The sequence below is a fragment of the Lepus europaeus genome, chromosome X (genome assembly GCF_033115175.1).
Source record: "Lepus europaeus isolate LE1 chromosome X, mLepTim1.pri, whole genome shotgun sequence".
Lineage (NCBI taxonomy): Eukaryota > Metazoa > Chordata > Mammalia > Lagomorpha > Leporidae > Lepus > Lepus europaeus.
This window is the reverse complement of record NC_084850.1, coordinates 38,358,778-38,379,691: the sequence shown is the minus strand read 5'-3', so window position 1 is coordinate 38,379,691 and position 20,914 is coordinate 38,358,778. Positions and strand designations below refer to the sequence as shown.

Below are 20,914 nucleotides of genomic sequence, written 5' to 3'. Positions count from 1 at the left end.
TATCACAACTTGTAGAAAACAGCAAAAACAGTGTTAAGAGGAAGTTTTACAGAAATTAGTGCCTACACCAAAAAATTTGAGAAGTATCAAATAACCTCACACTGCATCTTAAGGTTCTAGAAAAATAAGAACAATCCAAACCCAAAATTAGTAGGAGGAAAAAAATAATAAAAATTAAAGAACAAATAAAACAAAATTGAAAAAAATACAAAATTTCAGTGAAATAAAGAGGTGGTTTTCTGAAAAAATAAAAAAAAATTGATTCCATTGTCCTAACTAACCAAAAAAAGGGGTGGGGGAGAAGACTCAAATCAGAGATGAAAAGGGTTTGTTAAAACAGATACCTTTCTATGAAGGGAGGAGAGAACTTCCACTTTGACTATGACCCTGTCAGAATCAGATCGAAGTCGGTGAACCCTAAAGGCTTCCATAGCCTCAGCAACTCATGACTAGAGCCTAGGGAGATTACTGATGCCATAAACAAGAGTGTCAAATTGTTAAGTCAACAACAGGAGTCTCTGTGTACTTTCGTCTCATGTGGGATCTGTCCTTAATGTGTTGTCCAATGTGAAGTAATGCTATAAGTAGTACTGAAACAGTATTTTTATATTTTGTGTTTCTGTGTGGGTGCAAACTGATGAAATCTTTACTTAGTATATACTGAATTGATCTTCTGTATATAAAGATAATTGAAAATGAAAAAAAAAAACCTGGTTTTAAATTAGACATTGCATAGAAAATTAATCAATTTTTTAAAAATATCATGTAGGATCTCTGTCCTTAATGTGCTGATCTTCTGTATATAAAGAGAATTGAAAATGAATCTTGATGAGAATGGAAGGGGAGAGGGAGCGGGAAAGGGGAGGGTTGCAGGTGGGAGGGAAGTTATGGGGAGGGGGGGAAGCCATTGTAATCCATAAGCTGTACTTTGGAAATTTATATTCATTAAATAAAAGTTTAAAAAAATTTAAAAAAATAAATTGAAAAATAAATAAATAAATAAAACAGATACCACTGAAATAAAATGAATTATCAGGCATCACTGCAAATATCTATACATCAGCAAATTGGAATATCCAGAATAAATAAATATATTTCTAGATATACACAATTTACCAAAATTGAGGCATAAGTACATAGAAAACCTAAATAGACTAAAAACCAAGATAGAGATTGAATCAGTAATAAAGACTATTCCAACAAAGAAAAGTCCAAGATGGGATGGCTTCACTGCTAAGTTCTACCAAATTTTTAAAGAACAACTAATTCAAATTCTTCTCAAACTACTCAAAACAGTGGAAATGGATGGAATTCTTATAAACCCCTTCTATGAGGCCAGTATCACCTTGATTCCAAAATCAGAAAGATACAACAAACAAAGAGAACTATAGGCCAATGTCCTTGATGAACATTAGTACAAAACTCCTCTACAAAATACTAGCTAATATAATCCAACAACACATCAGAAAGATCATTCAACCAGACATAGTAGGCTTTACCCCTGGTATGCAGGAATAGTTCAACATTCACAATCAATAAATGTGGCATATCACGTTAACAAACTGAAGGACAAAAATGATATGATTATCTCAATAGATACAGATAAAGCATTTCATAAAACATAACATCCTTTCATGACGAACACCTTAAGCAAATCAGGTATAGAAAGAACATTCCTTAACACAATCAAGGCAGTGTATCACAAATCCACAGCTAGCACCATATTGAATGGGGAATAGATGGAAGCATATCCACTATGATCTAGAACCAGACAAAGATGCCCACTTTCACCATTGCTATTCAATCTAGTTCTGGAAGTTTTAGCCAGAGCCATTAGGCAAGAAAAGGAAATCAAAGAAACACAAACTGGAAAGGAAGAAGTCAAATTATCCCTGTTTGCAGATGATATGATTTTATATATAGGAGGACCAAAAATCTCCACTGACTACTGGAATTCATAAGAGAATTTTAAAAAAGAATGACATTCTTCTCAGATCTAGTAAAACTGATGCTAAAATTCATAAAGAAACACAACAGAGCATGAATATTCAAAACAATCTTAAACAACAAAAACAACCTGGAGGAATCACAGTATCAGTTTTCAGGACATACTACAAGTCAGTTATGATCAAAACAGCTTGGTACTGGCAAAAAGACATGTAGACCAAAGGAACAGAATAGAAACCCCAGAAATGAAACCACACAGCTACAGCCAATTAATCTTTGACAATGAGCTAAAATCAATCCCTGGAGAAAGGCAGTCTCTTCAACAAATGGTGGTGAGAAAACTGGAGCTCCGTATACAGAAGTATGAAACAAGACCTCTACCTTATACCCTATACAAAAATCAACTCACAATGAACAAGGGTCTAAACCTAAGACCTGAAACCATCAAAGTGCCTTGAGAAAAACATACTAGAAACACTGTAAGACATTGGAATATGCAAAGACTTCTTGGATAAGACCCCAGAAGCACAGACAACAAAGCAAAAATAGGCAAATGGCACTACATAAAGGTAAGAAGATTCTGTACAGCAAAAGAAATACTCAACGAAGGGAAGTCACAACTGAGAGAATGGGAGAAAATATTTTCAAAGTATACATCCTATAAAAGATTAATATGTAGAATATATAAGGTGCCGGCCGGCGCCGTGGCTCAGTAGGCTAATCCTCCGCCTTGCGGCGCCAGCACACCGGGTTCTAGTCCCGGTCGGGGCACCGATCCTGTCCCGGTTGCCCCTCTTCCAGGCCAGCTTTCTGCTGTGGCCAGGGAGTGCAGTGGAGGATGGCCCAAGTGCTTGGGCCCTGCACCCCATGGGAGACCAGGAGAAGCACCTGGCTCCTGCCATCGGATCAGCGCGGTGCGCCGGCCACAGCGTGCCTACCGCAGCGGCCATTGGAGGGTGAACCAACGGCAAAGGAAGACCTTTCTCTCTGTCTCCCTCTCTCACTGTCCACTCTGCCTGTCAAAAATTAAAAAAAAAAAAGAGAGAGAGAATATATAAGGTGCTCAAGAAATTCAGTAACCAAAAAACTAACAATCTAGTTAAAAAATGGGCAAAGGACATGCACAGGCATTTTTCAAAAGATAAAATACTAGTGGCCAATAGACACATGAAAAGATGCTCAAGATCCCTAGCCATCAGGGAAATGCAAATAAAAACCAGAACTGCATTTCACCTCACACCATTAGAATGGCTACCATCCAAAAATTAAGAGTTAATAAATGCTGGCAAGGACGTGGAGAAACAGGTACTCTAATACACTGTTGGTGGGAATGTAAACTAGTACAACTGTTATGTAAGACAGCATGTTGATTCATCAGATTTCTGAAAATAGATCTACCATAGGTCCAAGCCATCCTACTCCTGGAAATTTACCCAAAGTACATGAAATCAGTATATGAAAGATTTACCTATATCTCCAAGTTTATAGCAACTCAATTCACAATAGTTAAGATACAGAATCAACCCAGATGTCCATCAACTGATGACTGGATAAAGAAAATGTGGTACATATACAAGTGGCACATATATACAATGAAATACCACTTAGCCAAGAAAAAAAATGAAATCCTGTCTTTTCAAAAAAAGGATGCAATTGGAGATCATGATGCTTAGTGAAATTAGCCATTCCTCAAAAGACAAACATGTTTTGATTTGAAGGTAATATACAGAGTACAAAAATGTAATGTATATGAGTGAAATTGTCATCTTAATATTTGACTATTGTTTATAACCCTTGTCTATCATCCTACTTTTTTCTTTTTTAAAAAAATTATTAAAGTATACAAACTTCATGCATTTTATATATACAAATTTAAGAACATAGTGATACTTCCAGCACTACCCTTCCTCCTGCCTGCACTCCCACTTTTGTTATTCCTTCCTCTCCTATTTCCATTCTTATATTTTACAAAGACCTATTTTCAGTTAACTTTATACTCATAAGATTAACCCTTCACTAAGTAAAGAGTTCAACAAACAATATGAAGAAAAGAAAAAACACTTTTCCTCAACAGTCAACACAAGGGCTGTTCAAAGTCATCATGAGTAAAAGTGTCAATTTCACTTCTATGGATTATCTTTTAGGTACTCTATTAGTTACCACAGATTAGGGAGAACATATGGTATTTGTCATTTTGGGATTGGCATATTTCAAATAACTACAATGGTTTCAAGTTGCACCTACTTTGTTGCAAATGACAGGATTTCATTTTCTTTGTTACCACTGTGCAGTATTCAATAGTGTATATATACAATAACTTCTTTATCCAGTCTTCAGTTGGTGGATATTTGGGTTGATTCTGTATCTTAGATATTGTGAATTAAGTTTCAATAAACATGGGGGTACAGATCATTCTTTCATGTGATTTCTTTCTGCTTGGGTAAATTCCAGGAGTGGGATGGATGAGTCATATGGTAGGTCACAGATATAAGTTGAATTCTTTATTAGATAGAGGATTAAGCCTATAGTTGTAAAGTAAATTGAATCATATGTTCTCCTTGATCGGTGATAACTAATAGAGTACCTAAAATATAATCTATAGAAGTTAAATCGACACTTCAAGATGTTATGATTTTGATTAGCCCTTACCTCAACTATTGAGGAACACTGTTTTTTTTTTTTTTCCTTCTTCTTCATACCATTTGTTAAACTCTTTCTTTAGTGTAGGGCTAATCTTATAAGTATAAAGTAAACTGAAAATCTTTGAGAAAAATAAGAATGGGAGGGACCAGTGCTGTGGCACAGCGGGTTAACGCCTTGACCTGAAGCTCTGGAATCCCATATGAGTGCTGGTTTGAGTCCCAGCTGCTCCACGTCCGATCCAGCTCTCTGCTATAGCCTGGGAAAGCAATACAAGATGGCCCAAGTCCTTGAGCTCCTGCACCTGTGTGGGAGATCCAGAAGAAGCTCATGGCTCCTGGCTTTGGATTGGCACAGCTCCAGCGATTGCGGCCAATTGGGGAGTGAACCATCAGATGGAAGACCTCTTTCTCGCTCACTCTCTCTCTGCCTCTCCTCTTTCTGTGTAACTCTTTCAAATAAATAAATAAATCTTAAAAAAAAAGAATGGGAATAGGAGAAGGAGGAGGAAGAAATGTGGGATTGTGGGCAGGAGGGAGAGTAGGGTTGGGAGAATCACTGTGTTCCTAAATTTGTATACATGAATTGCATGAAGTTTGTATACCTTAAATAAAAGTTTTCTAGGTTAAAAAAATAAAAAAATTAGGTGGTACCCATGGATGAAAAATAATAAAATAAAAGTATATTATTATTAAAATTAAAAAGTAAAAAATAAAGGAAGGAAGGAGGATTGAGGGAGGGAGTGAGGGGGTGGAAATTATCATTATGGGCTTAAAATTGTATAAATGAAATGCATGAAATCTGTTCAACTTATATAAATAAAAATTTAAAATTTTTAAAAAGATGGAATACTATACAGACATTAAAAAGTCACATTTTGAAAGTTAATTTGGAAAAATTATCATAACATACCATGAAAAATCAGCATATAAATAGATACACACAAAGTGAGAGATAGAAGGAAATACACTGAGCTAGACAGGAGTAATGGTGATGTGATTGTTGGTTTATCACTTATATAAGCATCTAGATTACTTACATAAGGAGCATATTACTTTAAAACCAGAAAAAAAAACAGATGATAAATAACAATAAGGAATGCATTTTTGAATATTTCTCTAAGTCTGCTCTGTGATACAGGGTGAAAAATAATGCATAATTAGCATTCAACAGTTGTTTGCTTTCTTTAAAGACAAGTGAGTTCATGTTTGAAGCTTAGGAATAATGACTGCAATTAGTATAAATAAAATTGCTTAGCTATGTAAGGACATATACCATAATGTATTTTACAAGAGAGCTTTCACATTCTCCTTCAGAGATTGTTCTGGGAAGAACTCTCTGCATTTCTTTTCCTTAAATTGAGCATAAATAATGTAGTTGTTATATTGATGAGGCCCTATTGTATATATGATTTCTACAAAATTCCTAAGGTACCAGTAGAAATTGAACTAAGGGACTTCAAAGTCATGCTTCTAAAAAGCAAGGTATGTCTAAAATAATACAATGGCATTGCATAGGAGCACTGAGTTTAAATTGAATCCAGGAGGGTTCAAATTTATCAAACAGATCAATATTTCTAATCATACAGGCAGAATTTTCATGATCATAGTAATTAACGGCTGGCGCCGCGACTCACTAGGCTAATCCTCCACCTGTGGCACCAGCACCCTGGGTTCTAGTCCCGGTTGGGGCACCGGTTCTGTCCCGGTTGCTCCTCTTCCAATTCAGCTCTCTGCTGTGGCCCAGGAAGGCAACAGAGAATGGCCCAAGTGCTTGGGCCCTGCACGCACATGGGAGACCAGGAGGAAGCACCTGGCTCTTATCTTCGGATCGGCGCAGCACACCGGCCGTAGCGGCCATTTGGGGGGTGAACAAACGGAAGGAAGACCTTTCTCTCTGTCTCTCTCTCTCACTAACTCTGCCTGTCAAAAAAAAAAAAAAAGAAATAAATAAATAGTAATTAGCACTAATAGCAATTGAGTAGCCATGACATAGTGTATTATCAGATATTTTTTCTTTGACAGGCAGAGTGGACAGTGAGAGAGAGAGACAGAGAGAAAGGTCTTCCTTTTCTGTAGGTTCACCCCACAATGGCCGCTGTGGTCGGCGTGCTGCGGCCTGTGCACTGCACTGATCCAAAGCCAGGAGCCAGGTGCCTCTTCTGGTCTCCCATGCGGGTGCAGGGCCCAAACACTTGTGCCATCCTCCACTGCCTTCCCTGGCCACAGCAGAGAGCTGGACTGGAAGAGGAGCAACTGGGACAGAATCTGGCGCCCCTACCGGGACTAGAACCCGGTGTGCCAGCACCACAGGCGGAGGATTAGCCTAGTGAGCCACAGTGCCAGCCCATGTATTATCAGATATTAATACCAGTTCAATGAGAGACCTACCTTTAAAGAGTGAGTTTTATATAGAAGGTGTAAGAGACAACCAAAGCACAGTGAGAATTATATTACATACCTATGAGATGAGTGAAATCAATGTCTAATCTTTGCCTATATTTGAAGTCTGGGTCCATACCACTGCAATGCAGCACTATCTGTGAAACACATTCCTCAATTATTTTATAATATTGTGGCCTGAAAGAGAGAGAAACATTTGTGAATAACTTTCCTACCTACACACATCAGTTTCCTTAAGAAGGGCTTCAACATATTTTAAAAGAACTGAATATTTTTCTAGATCTATTAAAAAATACTAGCATTTATAGTGCCAAATCCCTTATGACATAAAGAATGCCCAATGTTTAGTGACTTTACAAGGATTCATGTTTGTATTCAAAGATACTTATCAACATCATCTATTTACTTAAGCTATTGTTTCTATAGTTAATGAAAACAAATGATCCCTTAGTCCTAAACTCATAGATATAAAAATGGTTCTAAACATCTACAAGTTTTCAATTTCTATAAGGGATGAGTTTTTTTACACTAGGTGGCAAGCAATGTCTTAAATTTACTACAGAACTGGTCGGCACCGTGGCTCACTAGGCTAATCCTCCGCCTGCGGAGCCAGCACTCCAGGTTTTAGTCCCAGTTGGGGCGCCGGATTCTGTCCTGGTTGCTCCTCTTCCAGTCCAGCTCTCTGCTGTGGCCCGGGAAGGCAGTGGAGGATGGCCCAGGTGCTTGGGCCCTGCACCCGCATGGGAGACCAGGAGGAAGCACCTGGCTCCTGGCTTCAGATCAGCACAGCGCGCCAGCCATAACGGCCATTTGGGAGGTGAACCAATGGGAAAGGAAGACTTTTCTCTCTATCTCTCACTCTCTGTGTTGTCAAAAAAAAAATTTACTACAGAACTTTTATGTTAAATAGTTACAACAGTTTACAAAATTGGACTGAGCCTTTATGTTATAGACTATTCAAAATATTATTTTATGAAACATAATTTAAAATATCCATTACATAAATATAAATATACATACATACCTAATGTATATGGCCATAACCTCAGTTGTTTAAAGTAAAAAATATTTTAAAACATATTCTAATTCTGCCTACTAATTCTTACAAATACTTATATAAATATCAATTCTTATATAAATATACTTACTAATTTATACTATATACTTACTAATAAAATTAGTAAAATATAAATGCTTACTAAGCCTAAAATTATTGTTGTTTACTTTCTATCTTATTATTTGATAAAAGATGGAGAGTAAAGAAAATGCAGTTGAAACATAGATTTCTTAGGATATAAAAAGGTAATTCTGGCCTTAAGAATAATCATTCACATATTAGAATTTTTTTTAAAAAGGCACTCTTTCAATTAAAATTTGAAGAATATTTAGTATTTGTCAGGGGTCAACAAGTTAATATAGAAAAATCAGTAAAAATATACTGTAGACAAATTAGGACATAAAATATTCCTCAAAGAAGTGTGCTGATAACTAGCCAGCCTACTAAATATTTGAAAACAAATCCACATGAATTCAAATTGCTTTCCCATGTCTTTAGCCATAGAACTGCTCCCCAAAACAAGAATATTACTATATGTTACATATCTGGGATTTCTTCAAGTCATCATTGGGTCTATGGTAAATAATGTTGGATTATAATCCTAGTCTAGTCATTGCCAGTTTGGATAAATAAGGAGAGAAACAACTGCTTCTCAAATGGACAAGGCAATCATCCATAAATGGAATAAAAGTACATGTTGCACTTGTACCTCACATGGATGTTCTCAGGATGAAAAAAAAATACAATATGAGAGTCACTTCTCATTCACTCACCCTGAATTTCACACAAATGATGTCCCTATTATGTAGTAATTCCTATTAGGTACAGTACCTTTTAATTATCAGAGCTAAATTTAGGAAACAATAATTATTTTTTAATATATCTTTAAATGCATTTATAAAACACCTTTCCTGTTTTAAAAAATCCTATAATTTAATATTTTAATATTCCTATGTCTCTATAACATCATGATGCCCATGAAATTATTGTACCAGTCTAACCTATAACAGTTCTCTACTTGTGTGTTGATACAGAATTCTCAATTTTGTTATGACTTTTCCTGACTTTTCCCTTTTATCAAGCAGGTTTTGAGAAATCAGAGAACCTAGGTTGTCAGAATTTCATGCAAACTGGAATACGAAAAACAATTGAGAGTTTTTGAACAGTTAAATATAATATCACAGTCAACAGCCTAAAGATAATTTCAGTAATTCAGAAACATTTTTATAAAATTTTGGCTTTCAAATACATTCCTAGTTTCTAGATTCTAAAAACTTTACCCATATGCGTTATTATCAAACTTACTTATTTTGAAGAATTACATTACTGATTATAAAAGTGAAATATTAGCATTATTTTCTTAGATGTTAAAATCACAATTATTACTAAATATTGTAAAAACAAAATAACAGTAAAATTTTACTTATTAAAATGCATACGAACTTAAAAGTTCTACCATAAAATTTTCAGTGCTCTCTTTGTTCTCCCAGTATGAGGCAAAGAAAATTTATCCCAGGGTCAGTAATATCTATCAGGCTCATCAATACTAGAAGTGCTCTCACTGGGGTATCACATTTTTGAGTGGATCTCTCTTCTGACACATTTAAAAGTAGATTAACATTTTCTTAAAAATGTTACAAAAAGTAGTCACATTCTCATACTTTATGTATGTATATGTACCTAGATCTCTCTACATTGTGAAATTTCCTTTAATATCCAATTCAAATCATAGATAATGTACTCTCAAAATTGTCTCTCACCTTATATAATAATCATTTCTGATGAGCAAAAAATGTTGTAGAATGGATAATAAATAATTTTCAGCAGCAGTGTCCTTCAACATGTTATATAGAAGATGGTATACTTCATTCATATCAGTAGAAAGTAAGTAAAGGAAAAATATTGAATATTTCTGATGATTCATTCATAAAGATTCATTCAATCATTCATAATTTGTTTTTCAAACACCGATTTATTATTGTTTCACTTACTGTTTCTAAGCCTTCAAATCCATGATCCAAAATTTAAACATTTACATTTAGAAAATGACTCTATGGAATCACTTCAATCTTTTCACTAGAGAAACATATTGAAAGAGCATTTGCAAGTACATTGGACTGACAAGACTTTTAATGATGAGCTATTCATTATATCTCAAAGTCCAAATCATAGCTAATACTATTGAAACAGTGACGCCATCCATGAAAATGGTGTGGTTATAACAGGAACTACACGAAGTATATTCAATAAGTTTATAGGAAAAATTAATGTTCTGGAAAATATGCATGAGTTTCAATATTTTTTGCACCAAAACATACATCATTTTTCTCTTTGTTAAAATCTTTCCCTCTTCCCAGGATTCTAACTACCATTCTAGTACCATGGCCCTAGCAAAGGGCAGTGTCATCCCTGGCCTCAATTAGGATTTTGTCATGTTTTTAAAAAGATTTTATTTATTTATTTGAAAAGCAGAATGACACAGAGAAGGGGAGAAACAGAGAGAAAGATATCTCATCTGCTGGCTCACTTTTCAAATGGCTCAACAGCTAGAGCTAGGTCAGGTCAAAACTAGGAAGACAAAACTCCATCTGGGTTTCCCACATGGCTGTCAGAGACCCAAATACCTAAACTATATTCTACTGCCTCCTCAGGCACATTAACAGGGAAGGGGATGAGAAATGGAGCAGCCAGGACTTTAACCATACTCCAATGTGTGATGCCTGCATTGTAAGCTGCAGCTTACCCTGCTAGCTAAAATACCCTTAATTTCATTGTCCATGAAGTACTCTCACATTATTCATGAAAGCCACCACTTCTATACTTTCATCACCACATAATATAGAAGGCAAACACACATGCTATGAACTGGTAAAACACACCCCCACACACACAAATGGTTTTATTTTACACACAAATGAAATACTTACTAAGCCTAAAATTATTGTTGCTTACTTTCTCTCATTATTTGATAAGAGATGGAAGAGTAAAGAAAATGGAGTTGAAACATATTTCTTAGGATATAAAAAGAGAAAGAGTTATAGAAGTGTAGACACTTTTACTAAAGTAGAGAACATATTTCAAAAATGCATTTGCTTTTATAATAAAAGTGAGGATCTAGAAAATCGATGTAAAATAAAGGTAGGAGACAAGATGAAATAAAACATCCTAAAAATAACCTGAAATGTCAACAATTTCTCTGAAGTAGAATTAAGTATATGATGGCCTACTTCTTAGACCCCCACATAAGAATGTGGCTTTAAAGTCTCATAAGGTTCCTTAAATGGCTAAGAATAGATTGAAAATAAGATTCATGGATTATATAAATCAATATACTTATTGATTTATATCAAAATCATTTACAATTAGAGTAGCTATTTCAGATTTGTGTGGCTAATGACTGAGAAGAAATTACTTGAAATTATTCCTTATAACAATAACACTGTTATTCATTGCACACACATTTACAAATACCTACATGTAAGATTTCGATAGGGGCATTAAAAGGAAAACATGAAATGTACATTTCTGCCCTCAATCTCACAGGGGCAGAGAAATGTCATAAATAAGATAGAACAAAGTACTGTGGAAGTTTCAAGGGAAGGAATACTACTTCCAGCTTTTGAGGGGTTAGAGGGGTATGGGATGAACACATCAGAAAGAAAAGAATCCACTCAAAGGTCATCTTGGTTCTGAAATGTTTCCCAACTTCCCCAGAATCCATGAGAAAGTTAATAGGCATGAAACAAATGACCAGCAGTGCTATGGCAACCATCTCTTAGATCTGAAATCATTTCATATAATAACATTGCCATAGGAAGATTATATGCTGTTTTTGACTCAAATGCTTCTACAACACAGCCTTATTTTAGTCAGATACTATTGAATCCAAACATTTTTGTGATTGTTAAGACACACAAATATTTCAATAGAGAATGAGATGTTTATTTAAATTGAATTATATCTCTAAGTAGAGTACCATTTAATGTACTGAAAATGTATGTTATCTAAAGTCACATATGGACTCAATGAATTTTCCCCATCCTTGCATGTAAGACACACTGCCTTAGGTTCTTGTGTACACAGGAGCACTGAGTAGAGTAAACCTATAATAACGTGAGCTATTGCGCAGATTTCCAAATGGTCTGTGTGAATCATCACAACAGACTGACATTTCCTCAGCATGAATTTTCAAGGACACTATCACAGTGAAATTCTAATGCAAATAAATGTATATAAATTGGATAGCAGATGAGAACTCTAATAATCAGCCACAAACCCCTTTTTTCACAACACATGAAAAATAATTTTTGTGGTTTGTCAAAGGATATTCCATTTCAGCTCGAATGTCATTGAGACGGTGTGATAATTCAGTTAAGTCATCCTCTTTGTTCTCGTCAAATACTTTCAACTGAATGTCAAGTTCTTCATTCTCTTTTTCTTTTAAATCCTAATACAGAAACATAAAACTTAGCAAACAAATAACAGTCTAGCAACAGCATACTTTGAAAATGAAGGACAAAACACAATTACTCATTTATATAAAGAGAAGCAATTTCAAATATTGACCCAGGCACTTAGTTACCCAAAAGAAAGTAAATGTAGCTAAGTTTCTCTATCCCAAACTAAAAGAACCTCATTGCATTTTCTATCCTTGTCCCAGATTTTGATTATTCACATAAAAAAATTAATGATGACTTCTAAAAGAACAAAACAACAAAAAAAAAGCTAATTGCTAACAACCCAAATTAAGTGCTCTCATTTTGACTAAACATACTAATCAAAGATTGCAAAAGAACTCATGCAGTTAGAACATTCACATATGCCTCTGGCAAAATATGCAAATATAGATCAATTATATTAATGAAGAATAAATGCAAGGATATATTCAAGCACAACAGTCCCAAGTATGGCGTGAAAAGTTGGATAAATAAATTTATTTTACCTGATATTTTGTGATTTTAAAGCAAAAAGGTGTTAGGACTCTTTATCAAGCGTACTTGTAGCCTCCTCCCCAACCTTTTATTTTTGCTTAGCCTAATCACAAAATACCAACTTGGGCATCAAAGATTTGTTTTTGTAATACATTATAAACACATGCCTTACAAACTTCTCATAATTTTCAAAATAATAGTTTAAAAGAAAAAAATTTGGAAGCATGCCACACTAGAGATTGTTGGGCTTAATATATATCACCTGGAATATCTTTTAATATGTGTCCATTAAGTTGCAGCTTTCAAAACTCAAATCGATAATCACAATTGTGGATGCTCAAAGGCGATATCAAAAGTGAGACTAGGATGTTGAGAGCTGAGCTTGAACTCTAAAAGGGAATGCAAGCACGGTGCACTTCAAATTAGAAAAACCAAACCAAAGGGGATGCATTTCTTATTTCTATATTTATGTAATAGAGCAATTATAAAGGGACATGAAAAAGTTACTACTAAAGCCAAAAACACATTTAAACAATGTCTAGATGTTATCTTTCTAGCATTCACATACATAATAATTTAGACAGTATATACAGCATATAAAATAGTTATTATATGTTTCTATATAATTTCATATAAAGCATAATGGATAAATGTATTTACACTGTTTCCTATTTAGAATTAACATACTTTAGATTTAATTTTCCACTTTGAAGAGAAATGAAGAAATTTATTGAAAGGTAAAATTATTTAACACTGGAGGATCATATTATTGGATGATTTCTAAACTTCATTCAGAAAATCAAAGAACCCAAACACAACTGATATTCTTGTCATTATAAAAACAGCTTTTTACTTACTTATGTATTTTTTATTTTTATGTCTTAAACATTTTCATAAAACCTGAATACATTCAAATATGCTTAAAAATTAGAAAATCATAAGTTAAACACTGTCATTTAATTAGCACTAGAACTTTACAAAACATGGGTAACACTTTGAATGATAAAAATATTTTCAGTGAGAGTCAGCTTTATGGCACAGTGGGTTAAGCTGCCACTGCCTATGATGCCAACATCTCATATCAAAGCAATGGTTCAAGTCCCACCTACTCGTCTACTAATCCAGCTCCCTACGAATGTGCCTGGAAAAGCAGTGGAAAATGGCCCAAGTTCTTGGGCCCCTTCCACCCACATGGGAGACCTGGGTAGAGTTCCTGGCTCCTGCCTTCAGCCTAGCAGAGTCCTAGCCTTTGTAGCCATTTGGGAAGTCAACTGGTAGATGGAAGAACTCTTTGTCTCTCCTTCTCTGTTCCTCTCCTTTTCGAACAAATAAAATAAATATTTAAAAAAATAAAAATAATAAAATATTTTCAGTGAATCCAACTGGTGAAATGTATAATTAAGGCCTTAGGTCCAGCTATTTTTTACACTGTACAAATCATGTGAACATAGAATAAAAATATAGGCATTTTAAATGTAGTATATTATATTCTGTATTAATAGTTTATGCCTATTAAAATAAATATGTATGCTTATATACAAACACATACATATTTGTACATTTAAAAGTTTCTTATAGTCAACCTTGAAAAATGCGTTTGAGGCTGGTGTTGTAGCAGCGGGAAGAGCTGCTGCCTGCAAATCCTGCATCCCATATGGGTGCCCATTCAAGTCCCAGTCACTCCACTTCTATCCAGCTTCCTGCTATGGCCTGGGAAAGCAGCAGACAATGGCCCAAGTGCTTGGGCCCCTGCCACACACATGGGAGACCCAGATGATGCGCCTGGCTCCAGGCTTTGGCCTGACCAAGCCCTTGCCAATGTGGCCTTTGGGGAAGGAACCAACAGGTGGATGATTTCTCTCTGCCTTACCCTCTCCCCTCTCTCTGTAACAATGCCTCTCAAATAATCTTTTTTTAAAAAGAACATTATATTTATAAATTTTTGATAGCTTTAGTGAATAAACCTTTTTACATACAACAAATAATATGATAGAAAATGAAGAGGTATCACCAAACTTTTATATTTTAAAATATAGAATATCACAAAATTATAGAATTATCCTATTTTATGATATACTGTAAATGTGTTTCAGCCAATTTTTAAATATATCTGCTGTATAGATATATAATTATTTTTCAGAATTTCTGAACATATAATTAAGTATAATATACTGTACTTCAAACTAAATCAAAGTCTATTAATAGTACACTATGGATTACCAGTCAAGCCATCAAAATTGAGTCTTCAAAAGAATAAGAAATGGTTTGTCTCTTTTAAAAGAAAGAAGGTATGTTCACTGTCTACAAATATAAATTCTTCCTACATTGCTCCTTTATATGTCCTATTTATTTTATTTGATACAATAAGAGGAAGACAGAGAAAATTTCACAGAAATCAGTGTCAATTAAGTACCCAGCAAAGATTATTTTAAAATATCACTGTAGAGTATATAACTCATTTATTTCAAATTATTAAAGTAAATTCATCAAAAGTGAACTTTCCATGGGAATGAAATATCAAATCCTTTTGAACACCAATATCTAATCATAGGGATGGGGGACATTTTGGAAATAAACTTCTACAGGATATAATGAAAAAACTGTCTTGTATTGAGGATACTTATAATTATTAGGAAAAGAGCTCCACTCTACTATAATGTTATAGCACTCTCAAGGTTTACTGACATAGTAGGTACTATTTTTCCCTACTATTTCCTGACTCTAAATAGGTATAATATTTGATATATGACCAAAAATGAATATTACCCCCACCATGTTTAATTTGCTGTTTATAATATCTGTATCCTAGAAAAGTTAGAATTTTGCATAAAATTAGGAAAGGATTTCAAAGCCTCATCTGATTATAAAGCTTCAGTGCACGTGTAAAGGTGGTTTAAATGTAAATGTTCAGTTAAATAGACAGAAGTTGACATGTGAGGTATACATAAAAGTATGGCCATTCTGTCCTTTTCCAAACTGTGGTAATGAAACTACAACAAACAAAGCAAAATCTCTAATACTAAAAAAAATTATCTCCAATCTTCTCTAGATCTATCTGCCTAGATTCTGATTCTCATCCTGTATATCAGAAATACTTGAGGAGGATTTTTTTTTTTTTTCCCAAACCAAACCTCTGCCCACCTCCAGTGAGAGGTGATCTCTCTTTAGCGGAACATGTCCAAATCCTTGGTTGAGAATCAGAGCTATATTTAGTCATTTTCAGCTCCATTTTCTTAGAGAAAAAGATTCTGAAAATCTCTGTAGGCTCTATTATCAAAATTTAAGAGAGGAAACATGATGCTTTCTACTTTTGCTGGGGAATCAACTATGATCTGAGAAGCAGGGCACATTAAAGACATGTGACAGTTAAAGAGACATCTAGTTGAGAGTATCAAGAATACATCATTGAGAGTATCAAGAATACATACATTGTGGCCAGCACTGCGGTATAGTGGGTTAAAGCCCTGGCCTGCTGCGTTGGTATCCCATATGGATGCCGGTTTGAGTCCTGGCTGCTCCACTTCTGATCTGGCTCTCTGCTATGGTCTGGGAAGGCAGTGAAAGATGGCCCAAGTCCTTGGGCCCCTGCGCCCATGTGGGAGACCAAGAAGAAGCTCCTGGCTCCTGGCTTCGGATCAGCTCAGCTCCGGCTGTTGCAGCCATTTGGGGAGTGAACCAGCAGATGGAAGACTTTTCTCTCTGTCTCTAGCTCTCTCTGTCTCTAGCTCTCTTTGTAACTCTTTCAAATAAATAAAATAAATCTTTTTTTTTTTTTTAAGGAATACATAAACTGGGGCCAGGATTGTGGCATAGCAGCTAAATCTGTCACATGCAATGCTGACATCACATATAGGTGGTGGTTCATATCCAAGCTGCTCTACTTTTTTTTCCCAGAAGCATTTTATTTAAGGAATGCAAACTTCTGACATTTTAAAATTACAACATTAGGAACATGGTGAATCTTCCCAGTGTACCCACCCTCCCACCCACACTCTCAGCCTCTTACTGCTCTACTTCTTTTTTTAAAAAAATATTTATTTACTTACTTATTTGAAAGTCAGAGTTACACAGAGAGAGAACGAGGGGCAGAGAGAGAGAGAGGTCTTCCATCCACTAGTTCACTCCCCATTTGGCCACAATGTCTGGAGCTGCGCCAATCTGAAGCCAGGAGCCTCTTCTGGGCAACCCTCACGGGTAGAGGCACTCAAGGACTTGGGCCATCTTCTACTGCTTTCCCAGGCCATAGCAGAGAGCCAGATTGGAAGTGGAGCAGCTAGCACACGAACCGGCAACCATATGAGGTGCTGGCACAGAAGGCAGCGGCTTTACCCGCTACGCCACAGTGTTGCGCCCCCCCCCCCCCCCCCCGCCCCGCTCTACTACTGATCCAGCTCCCTGATATGGCCTAGGAAAAGCAGGAAGCAGGAGATGGCCCAAGTTGTTTGGGCCCATGCTACCCATGTGGGAAAACCAGCGGAAGCTCCTGGCTTTGGCCTGGCTATTGTAGCCACTTGGGGAGTAAACCAGCAGATGGAAGACTTTCTCTCTCTCTCTCTCTCTCTCTCTTTCATATAATAAACCTTTTTTAAAAAAGAAGAATACATATGTTAAGAAGAACATGGTGCCAAAAGAAGCTTTATATAGGGCTAATGTGTACAATGGAAAAGTGTAGCTTAGAAACATTGATGCAAAACCTTAGCTGTCAGTGTACCTGAATGAATAAGATATCACAAATTAATAAGCCACATAGAGATTAATATAGTCAGACAAAAGTGCAAACATAAGGACAAGAGCTATCATACCATACCTTTTCTCTAAAGGCGAGGAATAAAATAAACTGAGAATCAGTTTTGTTCATCAGTCATTCAATAGTATAAGGCAGAATATAAATGTGAAATTATACATACTTGGAGGGGGAATGAAAGTAATAGCAATGACTAAGACAGAAAACATGGTATATTAGTAAATCAGTAAAGGATGCAAAAGAACCCCTAAAGCCAACAACTGCCCAAAGGTATTACTTTCCCATAAATAAAACTAGTCTAGTAGGGGTAAGCATGGAAATCATTAAGAAGGCAACTCAAAAGCAAACTAGAATCAAGATTATAAGATTATCTCTAGCTACCTAAGGCCACAGACTTTTCATGAGAAGAGATTTGAGACAAAATAAGAATAATTTTCCACTACAAATACCATAAATGGTGAATATACCTAAATTAGAAGCACATTTCACCTCTATATGAATCATTTAAAAATTTGCTTTGATTCATTAAAATCAATTCCTTGGTTGGTTGGTTGGTTGGTTATTTTGTTTCTCCCAGTTTCTAGTACTAAGATGACATTGCTTCTAAGTTCAGCTTTATTTTTCCCATTTTATGGTCATCATAGAATAATTTCTTGGTTTTTAAACTCAAGAATTAAAGAAACACTCAAGAGAGATTTACAAAAATTTCCAAAACCACATGGACCCAATCATATACCTTATTACAATGGAATTATGTGCACTCAATCATACAGTTTATGATGTTTTTTCAGTCAAGAATATCTAATCAAAAGACACAGACACATGCTACACATTGGCTCCTCACCAGGAAACGTCTCTGGATTTGGTATTTTTAGTAACCTAGACTTCCTCTTTTACTTTCTAAAAAATATTTATTTACATTTATTTGTTTGTTTGAAAGGCAGTTACAGAGAGGCAGAGGCAGTGGGAGAGAGAGAGAGAGAGAGAGAGAGAGAGAGAGAGAGAGGTCTTACATCTGCTGGTTCACTCCCCAGATGGCTGCAACGACCAGAGCTATGCTGATCCCAAGTGGGTGGACCCAAGGATTTGGGCCATCTTCTACTGCTTTCCCAGGCCATAGCAGAGAGCTGGATCAGGACTCAAACTGGTGCCTGTATGGGATGCCACCACTGAAGGCAGCAACTTTACCTGCTACACCACAGTGCTGGCCCCCTCTCTTACCTTTACTTTTGTCTCTCAGGTATTTTGAGTAGTAAAATGAAGTGAGATTCTCTTATCTCCTTTAACAATGACATGGTCTTGAATAAAGCCTTTCTTTAGTTTAGTATACTTAAAATATAAAGCTAGAGTTGTACATATAGAATAAATATGCTCATTTATCTCAGATCCAGGCTATAAAATTATTACAAAAATGTTTTCAGCAATATCATAATCAGAGCAAATACATTCAATTTAAGAAATATAATGATTTTCTTTAAAAAAGTTCCCAAAGAACTGTACAAAGAATATCATTCTTAAGCAGTATGTTTGGATTATTCTAATTAAAAGTTCATCCCTGCACTGGAGGATGGCCCAACTCCTTGGGCCCTGCACCCAAATGGGAGACCAGGAGGAAACACCTGGCTCCTGGCTTCGGACGGCGCAGCGCGCCAGCCACAGCACGCTGGCCCCATAGCGGCCATTTGGGGAGTGAACCAACGGAAAGCAAGACCTTTCTCTCTGTCTCTCTCTCTGTCTAAATCTGACTGCCCCCCCCCCCAAAAAAAAAAAAAAAAAAAAAAAAAACTCCATTCCTGGAGCTGGCACTGTGGCTTCATACGCTTCCTTCCACATGTGGCGCCGGTATCCCATAGGGGTGCCAGTTCAAGTCCTGGCTGCTCTACATGATCCAGCTCTCTGCTATGGAATGGGAAAGCAGCGCAAGATGCCCCAAATGCTTAGGCCCCTGCACCCGTGTGGGAGACCCAGAAGAAGCTGCTGACTCCTGGCTTTGGATCAGCTCAGCTCCAGCTTTTGCGGATATTTTGGGCATGAACAGCAGATGGAAGACTTGTCTCTCTGTCTCTCCCTTTCTCTGTCTGTAACTCTACCTCTCAAAAAAATAAAGTCTTTAAAAAAAATCTATGCATACATATACTGAAGACAAATGAAACCATTTTGTTATTAAAGTAAAAACCAAAATTTTTAAATTAAATTTGAAATTGCAAAAAGTTTCTATCATGTGCATATAAATTCAGTTTTAAAGAAAAGGAATTCCATTTTCACATAAGAAGGCAAAATAAATAAATGAGTAAATACCCAAAACATATCACTTCAGGGCATATCATTAGCTGAATTTCAAATCATCACTTATATATAAACTGATATTAATGTAAGTTAAAAGCTTAAAAATGTGTAATGGTTTACAGAAGAAAATAGCAAAGCACATTTGTTTACTGTGCATCAAGAAATATGTTTGTCCAAAGACAGAACAATACTAAAATTCATCAGCATAATAAATGTATAAACTCAACTTACTGGTAATATTGTTTTTAGTCCTGAACGTAGGAATTCATTCCTTAAATGTATTCGAAAATCAAGTTCATAAGGAGAAGTCACAAGGGCATTTATAAATTGCATGCAGGCCACCTGTAATTAGAAAGTAAATTTCATTAAAAAATTCAAATAAATTGAAGAAATCGTTATTTTATGCACTCAGATAATGCATGCACTTAAAGCATACATACAGAATGCTATAAGAAATGCATATATTTCTACAAGTATAATGTTGATTATGGCCTTAGACTATAAATAACAAAGTTTATTATGACAAAGTTTCTGATGTTGAAAAAGAATTGTAATCAACAGGTGATGAATGGTCAAGTATGTTACGCTTTGCTAAACAATAATTTAACAGTGTATTAAGCTCCTTCAAGAAACTCAAACTTCTAAAAGTTTGCTTATAGAGCCTTTTGAGAAGATCATAAAATGTATCCTTCAATTTCAGCTGTCCTCAGAGTGCACTTGGCCTCAATTCTACACAGTTATAAACACTTTTCTAAAATAAATCTAACAAAGTTATAAAAGTACTATACTTTTTAAACAGGGAACAGTGATAACTTGGAGAATTTATTATGTTGATTTATACACTCTCTCTTATTGGGATGACTTTGCACAAAACATATAGAGTATTAAAAACTATAATTAAGAAAAT

The 20,914-nt window shown here is 35.5% G+C and overlaps 1 protein-coding gene across 1 annotated transcript in view; it reads right to left on the bottom strand.

Moving 5' to 3' along the window:
* The window catches only part of DIAPH2 (diaphanous related formin 2), a 985,476-nt gene that overhangs the window by 663,924 nt on the left and 300,638 nt on the right, over positions 1-20,914 (bottom strand). The window contains exons 10-13 of the mRNA XM_062183022.1: positions 20,239-20,349; positions 12,375-12,493; positions 9,807-9,923; positions 7,048-7,166 (exon numbers count right to left, since the gene is read on the bottom strand). Coding sequence (XP_062039006.1) covers positions 7,048-7,166; positions 9,807-9,923; positions 12,375-12,493; positions 20,239-20,349 — 466 coding nt within the window. The remainder of the gene's footprint in view (positions 1-7,047; positions 7,167-9,806; positions 9,924-12,374; positions 12,494-20,238; positions 20,350-20,914) is intronic.